We start from the raw sequence: 21,625 nt of genomic DNA, 5'->3' as shown, positions 1-21,625 counted from the left end.
CCTTAAGTTTTTTTCACTTTCTTATTTACCTTTTTATGGTTCTCTTCAATTTTGTATTTGGACATCAGAATTTTTGTTTAATTTTTGGTCTTTTCTTCAGGAATACTTGGAAATCTTCTATTTTATCAAATGCACATACTTTCCCCTGAAAGAATATAGTCAATTTTGATGGGTAGGTGATGTCTTGAACTCCTTTTTGAGTTCCTCCAGAGCTTGTGACTAGTTTCCATTTTTTTTTTGGAGAGTTTGCATGTGTTTGCTTGTTTCTCATCCTTTCCTATTGCTTCTCTTTTTTGCTCTTTTTCTTTAGAAAATTTCCAGGGTCAAGAGCTTTCTTTGCTGCTGTTTATTCCTTTTCCTGCTTGAGGAGTGGATATCTTGCATGTTGCTGGTATTTCTGTTTTAGCTTCAGTCTCACAGGGCTTTGCCTTTGGGCTGTCTTCCCTTCCCTGTCAGAGAGAGGCCAGAGGGAGCCCAGTACTATAGAGCTCTGACTCTTACCTCCAGGGTCTAGCATTTCCAAGGGTTGGTCTACAGTGGTTTTTTTTTGGTTGGTGTAGTACAATTCCACAGTGTTTTGCCCTGAGACTATCTTCACTGCTGAGCCCCTTTGCTCATCCTGTTTCAATTTCTGTTCTTTTGAGACGCTTTAAAGATCACTTTGGAAGGATATTCAGAAGAACAGCTTTAGGATTTCTCCTTTACTACAATGACATCTTGGTGCCTCCCAGTGTGTTTGTTTTTGAACAATTCCTACAATATTGACTATTTCCATCCTTTGCCATCCTTGCTGTTTGAGTTTGAGGTGAAACTTTGAATTGTTTTGGATTTCATTTCTCTTATTGGTGACTTGGAACAATCTCTCACATGTTATAGTTCATAGTTTGTAATTTTTCCTCTGAGAACTGTTTTTTTACATTTTTTCATCCTTATCTGTTTGTAAAATTATATTGAATTTATTTGTAAGTTCTTTTGAGCCCTTTGTAGAAATGTTCTGCCTTATTGCAATATATGATGATACTTAATTTGCAATTATTTTCCTTATTTTGGCAAATACTCATGATGACTAGTGTAATATAAGATCACCAAATGTCTCATGAAATGATATTTTATTGGAGGAATTCTATATACACATGTAAATATGTATAGAATTAACACAAGCTGGTTAAATATGTCTATAAAGAAAGGAAGAGAGTAGCAACTTTTAGGGGACTGGGGTTCTTTTATTTGTCTTTCCAAGAAGAATGCTTATATCTATCACAATTTATATCTTCCACTATTTTACTCACTACAGTTTAAGACCTCAACCAATTTTAAATATTACAGATTATGGCATTAACTATTTTAAATGTCACAGTTTATGGCTGACCATGAAATTGGTGAGAAAACCCTGAAAAAGTTTCTGTGAAATCTCTTTCCGTTCTCTCTTTATTACTTGCTCTATCAGTCAGTTTTGTTTTCTTTTTTAACTTGGCTTCAAAAATACAGCTGCAAGAACGGGTGAGTAAAAATCCTTTTTGATTCTCCTTAAATCAAGCTGTTTTAGATCTTAGCAACAGGGCCCTAAGGTCCTGGCTAGCAACTGCCTAAATTAGGACTAGAAAAACCTGGGAAAGCTTTTTGGCCTTGTCCTGCTTCCCACGTGTTTACTTTAGAAATATGGAGTTATAGACAGTTCAGTACTTAGTTAACAACTGGTGTTTCAGTAAATACTTTGTTCTTTTCTTAGTACAACCATTGGTCTGCAGCTTACTTAACAGCTGGGTCATCAGCCCCATGACCAATCTTATAAATACAGAATTCCTTGTCTCTCTGAAAGGGCTCATCCCATGGAACTTATGGCAAAATCTAATCGACATACTACTTTCCCCTGAGTTTTTGATTGTTGTAATTTTAATATTGTATTTCCTTGAAGAACTCACTTCTCAGTCAAACCAACTAATTGCTCCCTCTAATATTCAACAAATTGAAGAACTAAATACTCGACAGGAGCTTATAGAGGAAAGTCAGGGAGAGATTGTAACTTTTATGAGAAGCATTAACAGAGAGTTAAGAACATTATCAGAATCTCTGTCCCACCCTGCTCTGGACAATAACCCTCTTAACCAACCTACTCCACCCCCTGCCCCCTTGACCTCAGAAAACCCTAATTCTGATCAACCCACTCTGAGTACACACCCCACCCATGCTTCCGTCCCAACACAATCAACTCTAAGTTCACACCCTACCCATACTTCTGATCTTAATCCCTCTACTTCACACCTTACTGATTCCTCCAATCCAAACACCTCTGTATCCTTTCACACTTCTTCCTTGGCTTCTCCTTCTCATCCTACACAATCCCCTTTATGTTCACATTCCAACCTAAATTCACACCCTACCTCTGATTTTTCTGGCACTATGGGACAACAACAAACCCTCTCCTTTAGTGTGCCCAACTCTTCTATTTCTAATACTTACCCAATTGAGAATGGAGCAAGAAGCCTAGAAACAGGAGTACCAAATAATTCAGATAGCTTATTTCCTTTAAGGGAAGTACCCACTTTTAATAGAGATGGAAACTTGGTATCTGTGAGATATCATACACCTTTTATCCCTGAGGATTTAAAAAAAACTGAAGGAAGATATGCCATCATTTGAGGATGAACCAATATTAATCATAAAAAAATTAGAGAACATATTCAGAACTTTTGACCCCACTTGGTTGGATGTTGAGAATTTATTAGAAGCATTATTGACAAAGAGAGAGAAAAATAATATTGTCTCTCTGGCTAATAAAAAACGAGGTAAAAAAGGAAATTATTGGCCAACTGAAGATCCACATTGTAACCCAAATGTTGAATTAGATCTGTCCCACCCTGCTCTGGTGGGACTAAACTAAAACTAAACCAGGCCAGAGAAGCATTATTGACAGCCATTAGAGCTTGCTCTGATAGACCTGAAAAATGGACAAAATTTGAAAAATCCCGACAATATATTGATGAAACACCCTCCCAGTTTATGGACAGACTTATTGACATAGGGAATACATATATGGACCTTGATTTATCCAGAGAAAGAGACATTAGACAAATACGTAGGCAATTTGTTAAGAATTGATGTTCACTGGTAAAAGACTACTTTAGAACTAGCTGTCCTAATTGGGACTCTATGGACCTTGAAGAATTGAGGAGAGTAGCAACCTATGTTTATAAAGGTCGTGTAAAAAGACCTGAGGAAGACAATACATCAGTGGAAGATTTAAAGAAAGAAATTGAAATGTTAGAGAGACAATTGAAAAATAAGGGAGAGACTATAGCCCCTTTGCGGGAATTCACAAATAAATCAGTAACTTGCCACTTCTGTGAGAAGAAGGGCCACAAAATGATGGAATGTAGAACCTTTCTTAAGATGATTGGAAGGAATATGCAGTTTAATAATAGCTTTAGAAATAATAACTATAGAAATGATGATAATGGTCGTAGAAACCAGAACAACTATAGAGATGATAATGGTCATAGAAACCAGAATTTCAGAAATTTTAGAAATTATAATAACAATTATGGAAATAACTATAATGAATATAGGAATAAGAACTTTAGAAACCAGAATTATAGAAATAGGAATTGGGAAAATATGACAATGCTCCAAATGAAGAAAATTATAATGATAATGACCAACAACAATATATGAGAAATGGAGCTCGTCCAAAACATACTCCAGGTGCTAATGACCCTCAGAGAGGTGCCCTTCAGGAGGGTGCCCAAGGAACTTCCCAAATATAATGAAGGTGGTTCTTCTTAGATTATATTGATTTTATTGATATTAATTAACCTTTTTCAGTTTTGTCTCTACTCCAAATAGTAGGAAAGAATGAACAAAGAACTTAAAACTATGATTGGAAAACTATGCACTGAGACACATTTAAAATGGCCTGAAATCCTACCTCTGGCCCTATTTTATCTTAGAAGCAGGCCTAGAGGAGACTTACATATCTCACCATTTGAGATGCTTTTTGGACATCCGCCTATACAGGCTAAACCTTTTCCCCCTGCATATACCTCACTATTAGGGGGAGATACTACTATTGCTTCCTACATACAGGAGTTACAGCACAAAACTACGTGAACTTCATGAATCTGGAGCTGCAGTATAAGCCAGACCACTAGACTTTTCTTTGCATGACCTGAACCCAGGAGACAAAGTTTATATTAAAAATTTCAAGTGAACTGGAGCAACTCAGCCTTCATGGGAAGGACCATTCCAAATATTGTTAACTACTCCAACATCTATAAAGATTGGAGAAAAGGACTCTTGGATTCACTGCTCACATGTGAAGAAAGCATCTTCTGCTGAGACTGATTGACTGTATACTATCATATGCATTAGAGATAATAATCCATAGACAAATGGATGCTGTTTTTTGAGAACACATTGAATTACTGATTTTTTCCTTATTTTTATTATTGTTTTTCTTTATTTTGATTAGAATATTTGATTTTTTTTCATTTCTTGTACTAAAGGTACACATAATTAATATTAATTTTTTCTGCAGTAATACAAGTTAATATATATATGTATATATATATATATATATATATATATATATTTGCTATAATGTCAATGCACAAGCTTTAAACTATGGGAACCTGCCATTTATTGATAAAATATTATAGGACTGTGGTTAATGTTTATGTATCTGATTCCAGAAAATGGGATAAAAACAAGGAGCACAGACTTAACCTGAATAGTGCCAAAAAGAGCAAACAGGAAATACTAATGTGAGACTCGAGGTTGCGACGCTTGACATACGTTAAGTCATAGGACTTCCTTGTATCTACACTCTTTGTGAAATACTCATACAAGTACAAAGTTTGACTATCATGCTGGCTCCCTATATCCCTGAGAATGTCAAAAAATCAGACGAAGGAATGACGCTTCCCTATCAAAATGGAATTCTAATTTTTTTTCTTCTTATATTATGGCAACTTCCTGTAGTCTTGGCTGCAAATGGCTAAAAGAAATATTACTACATTCTGTCCTATAGACTTGTGGGATAGAAATTACTTTAAATTGGACCTATACAAGGGCCTATTCTGAATTTTTTTCCCTTATGTTTTTGATTATTTTTCTCTTCTTATGATAATTGACTCATACACCCCCATAACTCAACATTGCATTCTGTGCTGAACTGAACGTTTTTTAACACCTACTTCAGTGGGGATTGTATTTTAATTTAAAATCTAAGAATTTTGATTTTTTGTTTAGGATTGTATTTTAATTTAAAATCTAAGCATTTTTGAATTTTTTTGTTTACGATTGTATTGTTATGAAAATCCAAAGATTTTGATTTTATTTGAGAAAATATATTCAAGAAAGAAGCTTGAAACTCCTAAATCCAGAGAATGGATTGTTGCAGAAAGATGCAGAAAACCTACACTACAATAAGAAGATCAAAAATGAACTTTGGATATGATTGATTGAACTGAACTTTGATTGAACATTTATTGTAAATGTACACATTTATGCCAAAAGAGACTGCCCCTAATTTGGCTTTTTGTCAATGAGACTAGCAAAACATTGGTTTTGCTTTCTTTTCTTTTCTATTTCCTCTCTCACTATTCTAATTTCTCTTAGAAAATTGAATATTTTGTATATCTATAGTTAGAAGTGCATTTAGGATTACAAAATGATTATGTTAAATGATCAATGGGGAGACTAGTCTCCCAATGATCATCAGGGAGGATTGTGAACCTTGAAATTTATCAGACTTGTGAATGTTAACAAATTTCCTCTTTGGGGAATTCTCCATTGGAACAATTCCCTACTGGGAACATTTCCCATTTAAAATGTGAGAACTTTATTTGGATCAGAAATGGGAGGACCTCTACTCCACCCATACTTAAGACTGCTTTAGGGGAGAAAACTCCTTGCTGAACAATGGAAAGTACTTAAACCCATACTTAAGCCATGCCTATTTTTAGAAAGTGCTAAGTACCTATAAAGGTCAGGCAACTTGTGAAAAGGAGCAAAGAGGTGAAAACTTACTCAGAGCTTTCCTGATGTGAATTACTCAGAAGTTTTAGTCTACCCAGAAAAGGTGAGAGCAAGATGTGAATTAAGAAGGTGATAACAAAATGTGAATTACGAATGGCCAGTCCTTTGGAAAACGTCTACTGTGATTGGTAGATGGAAGAACTTAGGGGAGGTGACATAGGAGAAAACCCCCTATATAAGAAAAAGGACAGGCTCTGGAAGACACAGTCAGCTGGGAAGGACTACCTTGAAGGGTCTCTCTAGAGACTCTCTCAGGGCCATTTCAGATTGAGGATTGAGCTGGTGAAAGCAGCTGAGATGATGCTGGCCTGGTGTCACTAGAATCCTTGCTTGGACAGATCTTGTGGTGAGTGATAACTGACTGATTTTTCTCTTATGGCTTAGGCCTGGGTTGGCCAGGACTGGCCAGGGCTGGGTTATCCCTTTCTCATTATTCGCTCTTTTTCTCTCTTTCTCTCTTTCTTTGATTCCTCATTGTATTATTAATTAAAATCTCTATAAAACCCAGTTGACTTGGGTATATTAATAATTGGGAATATTTCCCTGGAGACCACCTTATATTTGATTTAAAACAAGACACTGTAGTGAAAACATATTTTCTGCGGTCACAATTTACTCACCCTCTCTTACGTCTATCACAATTTATATCTTCAACCATTTTAACTCACTTACATACGTTTACTTACATTTTGCTATAGGTTTCTTCAACTTAGGACTTTGTTAATGGTGAGAAAGTAAAGATTGGTAAGATTAATTTTATCTAATGGTATGTTCACTTTTGCTTATTGAACAAGGATCTTCCATTTAGAATGTTAACAGCAAAGTTATAAGTTGCCTTTGTAAACTGTCTAGAAACTTCATGATTCCTAACACTGCCATCATTGCTGCTACTCTGCCTCCATCCCTGCATAAGTGAAAGAAGACTACAGAGGCCTTAAAGTCATTTCATATTTATTTTCCTTTGTTATGTGGACTTTGAATGAACTTAAGTGGTTGGCCTCATAGTGATGCGCCTTTTTATATTCAACTATGTCTATTCTTGAAAAACTAACTTGGTGGTTTGCTAACATCACGATTGAAGAAATCTTTTGAGGCACAGTAGTTTCTACTTGAGCTTGCACTCTGTAGGCCATCGCTTCAAGAACCCCACCTCATCTCTTCTCTACTAGGAAGTATTGGAATAGGACTTGTGGAATGGCATTGAAAATTGCCCTCTAATTAAAAATAATTCATTTATTTCATTAATGGTTAGTTGTTAGCACTAGAATTGGCATTCAAATGTTAAAGAATACTTGATAGAACTGGAAGGATATTTGGTCTGAGATAAAGAAAAAATATGAATTACAGCATAATTTTATGGGGTTGTAGTTAGAAATACAACTATAGCAAACAAATTTTTTAAGACTGAATAGCTAAGTTAGATTAAGAGCCAGGCCTAGAGAAGGGAGATTCTGGGTTAATATCTGGCCTTAGACACTTCCTAGTCTCTGTGACCCTGGGCAAGTCACTTAACCCTCCCTGCATCAACCTTAGTGCTCTTCTGCCTTGGAACCAATTCAGAGTATTGATTCTAAGATAGAAGATAAGGGTTTAAAGAATGTCATTAAGGAGTTTTTCTAGACAGTTGTAGTTTAACAAAATCATATTTTAATAAATACACTTGTTAAATATGCATATTTAACTTTTTAGCATATAACTGAAAGTTACTGAATATTTGAAGACTGTGGGCTATTAAAGTTTTATTATACTTTGGTTATACTAGTTGTATTTGACATACCTGTATTTTAAAAAAATGTATAATTATCCCAGACAACCTTTTTGATTTTTCATTTCAGGAGCTATTGCATTGGCATGGAATAATCCTTTTGTAAGCTGGTTTAGAGCTATGTTGTATTGCTTTGGAGGGGGAATTTTGTCTTCTCTACTGCTTGGAGAGGCTCCAACAAAATTTCTTGAAAATAGCACTAATGTCTTATTGGCATCTTCAATCTGGTAAGTAGCAGCTATTGTAGAATATGACACATTCATAAAAATGTTTTCAAAAATACTCTTGTATTGAAAGCATCCCAAATTTGAAATAGTGCTAAAGCATCATAAAAATTAAAATTAAGAGTTCTACTATTAGTAGTGTTGGAGTGTTCTTTGCCAGTCTGAAATCTCAGCTCATTTAATTTTCCTATAGAAAAACTTTACAAACTTATTCAAATGGATAATCATTCTATATTTACATTAAAACACATTAAGGTATATTAGTGATGACTCATCTTTTATTGATCATTCTCATTGATTCTATAATTGAATGTGCAAGTATTCACACTAGTTGTCTCATTACGTAAGATAAGATAAACTCCACATAATATTGTCCTAACCAATACAATTTAATAATGCATTCATTAAGAAATTATAATAAAAAATCTAATGTGAAATCATACAATTCTACAGTAATATTGTTTGGCTGATTATTTATGTATTACTCCTATTTTTTTTCACTCTTCTTACATATCCTGATATCTTTATGTAGTCCCAATTAATGATGACAGGCAGTACAGACCTGAATTTAATACAATTTCTTAACAGGAAGACCTAAGAAGAAATACATTTTCAAATGTTTTTAGATAATATGAATACCAAACCCTGACTGGTACTAATTATTCATTTAAATAAAATTGCTTAGCTTTCAGTTTGGTGTACTTTGGTGGATTATAGATCTCACTGATGATTCCTTTCAGTTTTGCATGATGCCACCCATTTACTCTCTCTGATCCTCTGTTATTTTTGTCCATGTCTTCCCCTACATCCCTCATAGAAGAGTTACTTTGTATGAAAAAGGATTTTTCTAGAACATTTAACATTTTATGGTTGAGAAAAATACTTAAGATGTCCATCTCTTGTTATATGATTGAACTACCCCATGTTCTAATCATGTTTTTATATAACTTACTCATTTAAAAATTATTTGTTTCCTACATTGAAGTTCTCAGGTATTATCCTCCCTTTCTCTCCTCTTCACACTAGAGAAGTTATCATTTGACACCTCCCAAAAATGTATATTTAAAGCTATGTCTTGCATATTTCTATTTATCACTTTTTTTCTCTGGAGGTAAATGTTTGCAGTTATCCTTCAAACAATGTTTCTGTTGCTATATTTAATGTTCTCTTAGTTTTTCTTGTATAATTTCATGTAGGTCTTCCCATGTTTTTAAAAAATCATCATCTCTTACTGCACATGTAAAACTTTTATGTAAATTCTTACATAAAATCACTATTAATAACATGTTGCTACATGCTTATACCTACCAGGCATCTGTCTTCCCTGCCTTTTTAGTCACTGGCCATTTTTATTCCTTGGGGCACCATGATTCACAACCACAGAGAATTACTAAGAAAATAATTGTATTATGGTGGAACTTTGCGTCATATAGCAGCTTAGTATTGTAGAAAGGGCTGCACAGTTTCCCAAATGCAGTTTACCCCACTCTCTTTCTTCTGTTTCATTCTTTTTGTAAATATCTTATTTTTGACAGCATTTGCATTTATATCTCAGTCATTTCCAGTGATGCCTTCTTCCTTTCCACTTCCACCCCCCCCATTTTCCTACTACTTAGCCATCCCTTAACAAACTTAAAAATAGAAAAAGTAAAAAAAAGCAGTTCAGCCACTTCAAATGTACTTGTTAACATGTGTTAAATCCTATATCCGTAGTCTTCCACGTAGTGTAACAATTAAAATTTAGGGAATATGGGGAGACTGAGGCAGGTAGAAATTAGTTTCTCTCTGCAAGGAGTATTATATATTTTTAGAGGTTTATTAAAGGTTAAAGATTAAAGAAAATACAGAATAAGAAAGAACACATGCCTAGGCCAGAGGCCTAGGCCAGATAACCTCACATCACAGAAGAGATGCATCTGCTCCAAAACTTAAGTCCAAAAAAGAGAGAGACCCCAAAAACTTTTGCCACCAGCTTAAATCCTTCCTCGGTCTCGGCCCACCTCAGAATTCCTGTGAGATTACAAAGCATTTTGGGGAAGTGGAGCAAAGGCTTGTGGGGATTGTAGTCCTGTTTCGAGTCTATTTTTTACATGCCTCCGTTTGATCATTTGCAAAAAAATTAATTTTTTTTCCAAAGGATCATGAAAACATAATCAACTTAAACATTACAATAATTTGAGGATAAGAGAAAGAAAAAAAATTAAACCAATAATTGCTGAAACACATTGACAAAAAGCCATTTAGGGGGCAGTCCCCTTTGGCATGAAAGTATACATGCAAATAAATGTTCATTAACCACACCCAAAGTTCAATTTTGTGCAATTTGTGGTCTGGAGGCTTCTTCATGATGGCTTCTCCAACAGTTCAGTTCTGGATTCAGAGAGGTAGCATCTTCTTTACCTAAAATTCTTCTCAAAAGGAATTTAAACTTTGCAATTTAAATAATGATTTTTTTTTTACATTCCCCCGTTAAGAGGGTGATTGACAAATACAAAATCACTTAAGGATGCATGGCTGAGGTATGAGGTATATGAATCAATTGGCAAGAGAAATTAAAAAGATATCAGAAAAATCCAAATAAAAAAGAAAAAATTTCTGGATGAAAATATAGACTATCAAAGTCTTATGTGTAAAAGTTCCAAGTAAAAGAAAAATAAATCTATAACAGGTCCTTGAATCAGGGCCCAGTTAAAATGATCTAAGCAATGATGCATTTATCCAGTCAATAGCCAGGACTACAGAAAGTTACCACACTATGAAAGACAGAAAAGGGACCAGATATCTGAGCCAAGGTTTTGGGGATACTCGTCTGAGAGTATCTTCAGAGTGAGTGTGGACACAAGGAAGGCCTACAAGTTAACATAGGTCAAGTATCGCAACCCCAAGTCTCACACTAGGTTCAAGACCTTTGTATTGGCCTGGAAGTGCATCAATCCATTCTGGATTGGGTTTTCTTTGGCTCTGTGAAATGGCTCTTGTGTGTATCTCTTTTCCTGGAATCAGAATCATTAAGCAAAGTCCCATAATTTATTTAAATAATTAGTGGTATCGTTTTTATAGTCACAAGCTTTTGGGGCATGCATTGACAAATGTATCTTAAACTTGTAGCACTGAAAAGTCAAAAAGTTAAAGAAAATCTTAATGCTGGTGACATGTGCTTCAAATATAAAAAGGAGAGAAAAATAATTTAAAAAACTGAAAAAGTATATTGCACATGCAAGAAAAATATGATAATAAAAGAGCTTTAAAAAATTCAAAAATATAGCTTATAATCATTGACACTCTGTGTCAGCTAAGAAAATATAAAATGCAAGGCTTTCTCACAAAAAATGAGATCCATTTCCTTTTAATATCTGGCCATGATCACTGTGAGTAGAAGGCAAATGAATTGAACAAGGTTAACAATTTTTTCATTTTTAAAAATACAGTAGTACAAATATGTAGTTATTAAAATCCCCAAAATTCTCAATAGCCCAATTAATTACAATAGCAAATAAGCACACTTTCATATTTCACATAAGTTTCTGTATGGCATTTAAAAAAAATGGATACTTGTCACAAGTTTTACAATCATAGCAAACCTTTCAACCTTGGTAATAAACTTATTCTTAAACAAAGTAAAACTCATCTTGGGTTAAAAACATAATCAAGAAATCTAGATATCATTCTGGTGGAAGTAAAGTAGTGAGCTGAAGAGTATAAATAAAGGGGTGCTCCTTTTTTGGAGGCTTTTTAGGGATACAAATGCCCTGAGATTAACTGCCCAACTTCCATTCACATGTGGGAAGGTTGGGGTTTATAAAATACATTTCACTTCAGCTGCTAAAATGGGCCTTACCTCATGGTAGGGGCAGGCAAAAATGACCAGAGATTGTAAAAAAAAAATTCCAAGAATCATGTTTAAAAACCTTTAAAATTAATGTGAGATATTTAGCACATTAAATTTTCCAAAGGTTGTTATAGCAATTATAACCAGTTCTGAAGTCCATCTATCCTCTATGTGACAATTTACAAAGGCAAAATAGAAAAGCTGTTTTTTTCATATATGGGATTAATTACAATGATATTTGTTCAATATGGTTATAGAGGAAAAGCAAGAGAATTTAACAGTAGTCAAAACTCAGTACATTCAAAATAAATTCAATCAACCTTCAGTGTAACATAATAACATTCAATCCAGTAATATATGAACTTAAAATCACAAAGTTAAACCTTAAAAAATGCAATAGAATACAGAGATTTTTATGAACCATTAGAGTCTGAAATGCCTTAAAATCATAACCTCCAGTCTTTAAAGTTCCTTAGGTGTGTGTTTTTTGTTTTGTTTTTGTTTTCTTTTAATTAATTATCCATTTAAATGTCTATTGTCCAAAGGCAGAGTGGTAAGGGCTAGGCAATGGGGGTTAAGGGACCCGTCCAGGGCCCCATAGCTGGGAAGTATCTGAGGCCAGATTTTAACCCAGAACCATGCTCTCAGTGCCCTGGGCCACCCATTTGCAAATTCAAAGTTGAATCTTTGGGCTGAATCTTTCTTCTGGCAAGCAGGTGAAATCAATGAAATTACCAGAATAGTCAGAAGGTATCCTTTTAAACAGCCTATTGCTTAAAAGTCTGTTTGAAAAGTCTGTTTCTTCTCCTCTCCCTTTTCTCTCTCCCCTGCTCTGATACCTCCTCCTGCCCCAGTCCACATGGAGCCCAGGCCACCCACGTGGAGTCAATACACCCCCCCACCCCCTTTTGTTAGTTACCAGCTGTTAGAAATGAGTAATCTGCTCCAAGGCTAGAGTTTGTTGGGCAGGCAGGTCATCAGGTGATTACAGTCTTGGTTGAATCAGGTGGGCCAGGTGAGCAAGAGAAAGTCCGCTGGGCCCGAGCCAGAGAGCAGACAAGCAGGGCCGAGCGGAGCAGGCAGCTGGGGTAGGGCTGGGAGAAGCGGCCGTCCCAAGTGGATGGCAGCAGCAGGCAGGAGCTGATCAACAGCTTTGGGAGGGTAAAAAAAAAAGACAAGCAAGGCCAGGAGCTGGGCACCAGGTGAGAGGCTGCAGAAGCAGGAGCAGGAGAGGGCCACAGGCAGGAGCTGATCAAGATAGTTTTCTAAAGAGCATCTTGGAGAAATTTGGCTTTAAAAAAATCATTGTCTAGGCTAAAAAATTTGAGAAGTTCTCATCCAATCTAGTGGTCGCCATCTGTAACAGTTAAAATTTAGGAATATGGGGAGACTGAGGCAGGTAGAAATTAGTTTCTCTCTGCAAGGAGTATTATATTTTTTTAGAGGTTTATTAAAGGTTAAAGATTAAAGAAAATACAGAATAAGAAAGAACACGTGCCTAGACCAGATAACCTCACATCACAGAAGAGATGCATCTGCTCCAAAACTTAAGTCCAAAAAAGAGAGAGACCCCCAAAATCTTTGCCACCAGCTTAAATCCTTCCTCGGTCTCGGCCCACCTCAGAATTCCTGTGAGATTACAAAGCATTTTGGGGAAGTGGAGCAAAGGCTTGTGGGGATTGTAGTCCTGTTTCGAGTCTATTTTTTACACTAGCCAGTTGAGGTAGATGCCTTTCTCAGCTATTCCATGGTTTTGATTTGGTTATTATATGGTATTGTTTCTTTTTTGTTCTTTCCACTGTTGTAATTATTGTATATTTTATGTTCTTTCTTCAATCTTACTGTATTCTGTATCAATTGAAGTCTGCAAATTTTTCAGAATTCTTCATATTTGTAATTTCTTTTTAAATTTACATTTTTATATATGAACTTAGTCATCAATAAACAACATTTCAGATACAAAGAACAAAAGGGTTTATAGATGGGACCTTGAACTTTAGTTACATTGTTTATTTTTTAAGCATATATTTAATTTGATAGTAAGAAAATTGTATTTTTTTGTGTTTCCTTATCACCTTTTTTGTTTTCTTCTATTTATTTTTAATGTTTTATTGACTCCCTTATCTTTCTTTTTGATATTAAAACTACTCAGTAAAACCCTCCTTCCTGAGAACTCCTTTCCTTTCAGGAAAAACCTCCCACGTAACAAATAAGTATAATCAAGAAAAATAGTCAATGCATGGCCATGTCTAAAAATGTATATTTCCTTTTATACCTTTAGTTCATCATCTCTTTGCCAAAATAAGGTGGCATGCATGATTCATTATTAGTCTTCAAAAGTCTTTATTACATTGATAAGAGTTCTGTAGTCTTTTAAAATTGTTTTTCTTTACATTTACATTATTGTTCTTATTCTGTTAATTTCCCATGTTTCTCTGAATTTATCCTACTTGTCATATCTTATGGAACAATAATAATTGTTTATAAATTTAATTTGTTTAGCCTTTCCTCAGTTGATGAGCATCTATTTTTTTCTAATTCTTTACTACTATGATATATTCTATTAAAATAGTTTAGTGTTTATTTAAGTAAATGCCTTGGTATGGGATCTTGGTATCAAAGGGTATGCATATCTTAGTCGGTTTTTATAAAGCATAATTTCAAATTGCTTTACAGAATGAGTGGACCAGTTCATAACTCCACCAACATTGTATTAGTATATTTATTTTTCTTAAGCTCTTCTAATATTGATCTTTTAAATTTTTTGTCATATCATTTAGAATGGAATAAGAGGAAACTGCAGTTATTTTATTTGTACTTTAATTACAATTAGTGATTTTGAGCAACCTTTCATAGAAATGATTGTTAATATATTTCAGTTCTTTTGAGAATTTTATATCCTTTGACCTCTTATCCTTTGGGAAATGGCTCTTGGTCTTATATATTCATGATCATTCCCTACATATCTTGGATACCAGAACATGCTAGAGGTGTTTAATGCAAATATATAAATATATATGCATATATATTTATTTGCAAATTGATTATTTCTCTTTTTATACTTGCTATACTGATTTTGTTCTTGCAAAGGCCTTTCAATTTTGTGTAATGAAAATTATCCATTTTTATCTTGTGTGATCTTTCATTTTCCTTCTTAAGGTAAGAATTCTGACCCTGTTTTTTTAATACCCTTCTTTCCATCTTAGTAACAACTTTAAGGCAAAAGAGCATAGGCAAACAGGGTTGAGTGACTTCCCCAGGGTTATACAACTAGAAAATGCCTTAGGTCAGATTTGAATCCAAATTCTATCAACTCTAGACTCACAGTTGAATCCTCTGTGCCACTTTGTGTTCTTCTTCTTAACTATGAAAGGTACCTGGTCCCATTTTTTCCAATTCTAAAACGTTTGCCTTTTTATATTTAGATCATTTACATTCAGATCATTTGGATTTTATTATGATTTATGATATAAGATGCTGGTCTAAAGCTAGATTCTTTCATTATGCTTACCAATGTACTTATCAAATAGAGAATTCTTCCTCAAATAGTTTGTGTTTTTGTGTTTATTGAAAACTTGAGTTACTGATCATAGGATCATAGATTTTGAGTGAGATCCAACCTCAGAAATGATGTAGTCTTGCTTTCTCATTATATGGTGGAAACTGTGGTCTATAGAGGGCATATATTGCCCAGAGTTGACATGGGTAAATAGAAGTCCAAGAAAAGATTGAATCCGTATCCTCTGACTCCAGATCCAGTGTTCTTTACACTGCACTACTATGTCAGTCACTAATCAATAAATATTTAAGTGCCTACTATTTGCCAGGTGCTGTGCTAAACACTGGGAATGCAAAAAGAGACAGAAGACAGTTCTTGCCTCCCAATGAATTTACAGTCTAATGGACATACAACATGCCAACAAATATACAAATTAAAATATGTACAGGATAAGTAGAAAACCAACAGAAGGAAGGAACTTGAACTAAGAGGGGATAGAGAAAGCTTTCAGTAGAAGAAAGGATTTAAAAGAAGCTGAAGAGGGAAAACAGTTTTAGACATGGAGGACAGCAAAAATGTCCAGAGTCAAGAGGTGCAATCTCACTTATGGAATAGCAAGGAGGCCAGTGTCACTGGATGGAAGAGTATGGTCTGGGAGTAAGGTGTAGACTGGAACTATAGTTGAATTTTTTTTTCTGATTCTTTTATCTAGTCAGTTTCACTAATCTGTTTTTCTTTTTTTTAAACTAGAACTTATTATTTTGATAATTGCTTCTTGATAATATAATTTTATGTCTAAGTGCCATTTTCCCTAAATTCCTATTAAAATGATTTCCTTTAACATTCTACACCTTATTTTTCTTCAAAATAATTCATCATTATAATTTGTTTTCATAAAGTAGCTCCTGGGCAGTTTGACTTAACATTAAATCTCTACATTAACTTAGGAAGCAACATCATTTTTATTATATTGTCACAACCCAGTCAGGAGCAATGCCATTTTATTTGTTATTCTTTAAATACATAGTATTTTGTAATTGGTTTTACATAAATTTTGAGTAAGTGAGTTGACTCCTAGATACTAGGGAAACTTCCTTCTCCAAGGTTACTTATCTCTTAATTGCCATATCTGATGATGTTAGTCTCTATCCTTCTCATCCTAGCTAAAGCACTTATCGTTGTGATCTACCCTGTCTTCCTGGATATTAGGCTTCTACAGTGCCTCTCTTGCCTTCACTCTTGAGTTCCTTCTCAGTCTTGGCACTTACTGCCCCTACCCCTACACCTAATCTGTCTGCCCTCTCAGTCTTCTTTACTAGAGCATCATCCATATCTGACTCCCAACTGTGCTATACTCAAAGTTTCTCACTCAAGTTCTCTTTTATTTTTCTAGACATATTCTTTCTCAGGCTTATCAGTCATGAGACATTTATTAGGTGCCTACTGTATGTCAGGCACTGGGCTGGGGACACAAAAAAGGCAAAAGAGTCTGTGTGCTTCAGTCCAGTGGGACTAATAACACCTTTGCTACTTTACCCTTCAAAGCCCTGGACATTGCCATCTGCTCTGTTTCTGAACCCTGAGGATGGCTGGGTAGTTCTATTTATTCAAAACTGACCTTCTCCCAGATGTGTTGTCATTTCTAAAGAAAATGTGATCTGTGAGAGCAGGCATTAACTCATCATCCTCATTGCTTTTTTATTACAATGACAGTGGTTGTAGACCCATAGCAAGCACTTAACTGCTCATTCATGAAACTCCAGAAGCTTGCTATTACCTGCAGGATCCAATTTGAATTTTTCTATTAGATTTCTAATGCCTATTAAGACCTGGCTCCAACCTACCTCTTCTTTCCTTATCATACATGACCCATCTTCATTCATTTTGTGGTCCAGGCAAATTCTTCAAACCTTAATACATAACTGTTTGTGTGACACCATGCATGGAACTCAACCTTGCAGTTCCTAAGAATACTCTTTCAGACTACAAGTTGTAGAGTAGTTGCTGATTTGCATAGGAGGAAGCATACTTATTGGGAATTTCCTACCAATGAAATCACAGATTGTCATAAAAAATATACTTTAGTATATCATATAATCATAGATCTAGGGTTGAAAGAGACCTATTAAACATTGGAAAGATCCTCAAGGAAATGGAAGCCCTAATTTCCCATGTGGATACAGCTAGTTATTACTTTAAAAAAAAATCCTTACCTTCTGTCTTAAAATCACCACTAAGAAAGGTCAGGGCTAGGCAGTTGGGGTTAAATGACTTATCCAGGGTCACACAACTCGGAAGTGTGAAACAGATTTGAACCCATGTCCTCCTGACTCTAGGCCTGGTTCTCTATCCATTGAGCCTCCTAGCTCCCTTGATATAGCTAATTATTTATGTACATTCTTTCTCCTCAAGTATATTATAAGCTCCTAGAGGGCAGAGACTTTTTTTTTGTCTTTTTATCTCCAGCATTTTGCAGTGCCTGGCAAGTAGTAGGTGATTAATAAAATCTTATTGACTCATTTTTTGATTTACTTTGTATCCTTGCTGCATTATAGAAACCATTAATTGCCTCAGTTTCTTTATTGATTCTGTGAGATCTGTGAGATTTTCTAAATTAGCCCATCATTACCTTTTTTTTGTCTTTTCTTGCCCAGGGTAACCGAGTTAGGAAATGTATGTGGTCAGATTTGAACCCAGGTCTTCACAACTCCAAGCTTGGTGCTCTATACATTGTGCTACCTAGCTACCTTTGTTTTTCAAATCTTGAAGAATCTTTGCATTCCTGTAATAAATTCAGATTGATCATAGTGAATACATTTTTGGTTATATTATTGTAGTTTTTTTTTGCTGTGGTGTTATTTAAAACTTTTGCATCAGTATTTATTAGTGATGATGGTCTATGGTCATTCTTTTCTTGCCATATTGAAATATGGGGGTTTCTATCCCACTAATAGAGGTACCTTACTGTGGGTTTAGGTTTGGATCAGACTGAACCAAACAGTGGTTTTGGCCTATCTGTAGGCCCAGGGGTCAGCCACACCAGATCTCTGTAAGTTTAGCAAAAATATGACTGTGGTTTGATGTTATTCAAATAAATGATGCTTACTTTATAAATAGCAGAATGGGTAGTGGACTAGGGTAAAAGGAGTTTCCTAACCATGTTCTGCTTCCTCCCACTCAGATACTGGTCCACAAGGACCTGCTTGGTCCCAACACCATTGGGCTGCTCTATTTACTCTATCTAGCTAACCAGAATCTGACTAGCTGGTCTACAAGTATGGGAACAAAGTTCAGATTATAAGATTTTAGTTAGAAGCCAACAGGCATAAGCCAAGAGTGGTCTGGCTTGGAGTATGGCAGACAGATTCTATCCAGGCAACTTCTCACATGCAAATGAAATCTCCAGGAACCGGGTCTCAGCACTAAGATGAGATCAGGATGAGGGTCGGGATCAGGGAAAGTCTCTGGATTCCTGGATCTCCTCAGGTAGGTCAGGAGCTCAGCCAAACCCCTGTAACTGCTCAGAATAGTCACAGGAAGTCCCTATCTACCACTCACAGCTTCCCAAGGCAAAAAGACCTCCTGGGACTCTGTCCTCCTATTTATCCTTCCCTCTCATTCTGGAATGTGACCCCAAATGGTTCCAGGTGTGCAGTCAACTGCCTTTGCAAACAGTTTCTTCCACAAGGTTCTTGCATGCTTTTTCCCCAAAGTCTTTTGCAAGTTTGTCTTTGTCTATCTTTATTCTAACAATATTCTTAACTATTTTATTAAGTTGTGTAATTTTTGTTATTAATGGAGCATTTTTGTTTCAAGGAGTTTGGTAATATGTTTTTTCTCGATTTTTGAAAATTATGTGATATAGGTATTGTCTTTTACATGTGAGATAGAACTAGTAATTCCTTTATGGTTTCTTCAATTGAATTGCCTATGCTTGGATTTAAGATCTTTTAAATTTCCTATTAATTTGGGAATTCTATTTTATTTTTGTAGGTAAATCTTCATTTCTTTTAAATTCTTTTTCCAACATCAACTTATGCAGAATAATTTCTGTTAATCCTTTTCATTTTTCCTCTTTTTGTGATTTCATCTTGTGTGTTTTTTGTTTTGGTAATCTTATATTTTTTTCTTGTTTACAAACCAGGTTTGCTAAAGTTTTATTGAATTCATTATTCTTTTCAAAGAATCAGCTTTTTAATTTTGTTTTGTTGTATTCTTTATTTTTTTCCATTTTTTCTTTAATTCTCAAGATTTCCTCTTTGGATTTTTGGGTTAATTTTCTAGTTTTTAAAAATGCATTTTTAGTTCATGAAAACTATTAAAATATTTGTCATGCTATGTTTTCAGAATTCATTTTTCCTCTGAGAACTGCATCCTATGAATTATGGTATGTTGTCATTTTCATTCCCTTCCTTCTCCTACCTGTTGTTTCTATGATTTTTTTCTATGCAGCTCTGATCTCTTCATCAGGAATGCTTGGAAGTTTTCTATTTTCATCAAAGATCCATTTTAACTTCCTATAGGATCATATTCAGTTTCACTGGTAAGTTATTCTTGACTGTAAGCCTATATCCTTTGCCTCTGAAATATTGTATTCCAAGCACTCCATTCATAAATAGTGGTGAATGCTAAATTACATGGGATCCTCCCTAGTTCTTTGGTTTTTGGTACTTGAATCCTTTCTGGCTCATTGCAGTCCTTTTTTTTTTAACATGGAAATTGGATTTTGGCGTTATTATTCCTGGAACTTTTCATTTTGAGGTTTCTTTATGGAGGTAACCAAATTGTCTATTTCCCCTTTCCCTCTGGTGCTAAGAGATTTGAGGCAGTTTTCTTTTGAATTTTCTTGGAATTGACTAGGTTCTTTTTCTTTGTTTCTGGCCTTTATGTAGAACAATAATTCTTAAACATTTTCTCCTTTTTCTTGCTATGCAGTATTTTACATTTTCTTCTATTTTTTTTAGTCTTGATTTTGATTTAATATTCTGTATTGTCTTATAGAGTCACTGGCTTCTGGTCTATTCCATTCTATTCTGTTCCCTCTAGTACTCTTATTTCATTGATATAAACATTCAAAAATTCCTTTTAAAAATTCAATTCATCTCTTCCAGGAATTCTAGTTGAATTTTTGCCCAATCTCTGACTTTCCTTGCAAATACTTTAGAGTCATTCTCTTTTTCTGGGTTGGTGTCTTGAGTCATTCCTGACACTAGTATAATTTTTTGTAGTGGTATTTTTTTTAATTTGCTCATTCTTTCACCCAAGAATTATGGCTTATACCTTCCTCAGGTGATGATTCAATGTGGATTTTGGCCATGGCTCTGAACCTCATTCTTTGGCATAATCTCTGATGATTGGATCCGTTTCCTGCTATGTCCCTGACCAGTCCCAATGTCCCTGACAGGTCCCAAGCCAGATGTTGGAGAATGTATGATTGCTGGCCTTCTGGAAGACCTCATAGTACATCAGCTCCATCTCCTGCTCTGACTTTGACATGGAAACTGGTATTATTCCTCTTGGAACCCCTCCTGTACCATGCCCACTCTGATTTCACTCTTAGTCCCAAACCTAGCATGAAGGCTTTTTGAGGACTGAGGGTATCTGAGCTTTTTTGGAACTCTGGTAAAAGTTCTGACTTCAAGTCTTGTGAACAACACTGACTAGGTGCTGCATTGTCATTTTTTTCTGCTATGGCTTTGAAAGGAGAGTTGGATTTATGCCTCTATAAAATTGCCTTCCACCTCTCATTCATATCATTTACATGACCCAAATAAGAGTGGTTGGGTGTCCCAGAATGTATACTTTTTAGCCCCTTCTCCTTGCAAAATGACCTACTTGGTAGTAGCTCTATTCTTTCCTGTTGTGCCCACAAGCCAGGGCAGAGGAAATTGAAGGGATTAGAATAGCAGATGGTTAATTATGGGATTTGAAGGAACCACACTGATTATCTTGTGACTCAGTTCTGGAGCAAGCTTAGTTTCTATTCAGATATGAGCCTAGTCCAACATTGACTTGTGAGAAAACTTTATTCAATTGGGGGGAATTGAGAGAAAACCTTGTTGTATTTTTTGGATCTATTCCTGCATGACTGGGAAACTGGACCACTTCTACTTGATATTTAGAGACTCTAGTGACTCTTAAGTAAAGCTATTAGCATTGGCGAAAGTTTTCAAGCTTGCGTGCCTAAACTGCAACTTCCAGCTGCTTGTGAGACCCACTGCATTACCTCAGAGAACAGAGGGAGGAAGTGCTTGGTGGCTGGACAGAGAGTG

General features: G+C 35.3%; 1 protein-coding gene across 1 annotated transcript in view; it reads left to right on the top strand.

Annotated features, from left to right (window-relative positions):
* Window positions 1-21,625, top strand: part of TMEM38B (transmembrane protein 38B) — a 67,521-nt gene that overhangs the window by 21,844 nt on the left and 24,052 nt on the right. The window contains exon 2 of the mRNA XM_007499629.3: window positions 7,872-8,028. Within this exon, the coding sequence (XP_007499691.1) occupies window positions 7,872-8,028 (157 nt within the window). The remainder of the gene's footprint in view (window positions 1-7,871; window positions 8,029-21,625) is intronic.

Source organism: Monodelphis domestica, chromosome 7, assembly GCF_027887165.1.
Source record: "Monodelphis domestica isolate mMonDom1 chromosome 7, mMonDom1.pri, whole genome shotgun sequence".
Classification (NCBI taxonomy): domain Eukaryota; kingdom Metazoa; phylum Chordata; class Mammalia; order Didelphimorphia; family Didelphidae; genus Monodelphis; species Monodelphis domestica.
The sequence above is the reverse complement of the archived record's forward strand: the minus strand, read 5'-3'. Positions and strand labels throughout refer to the sequence as shown.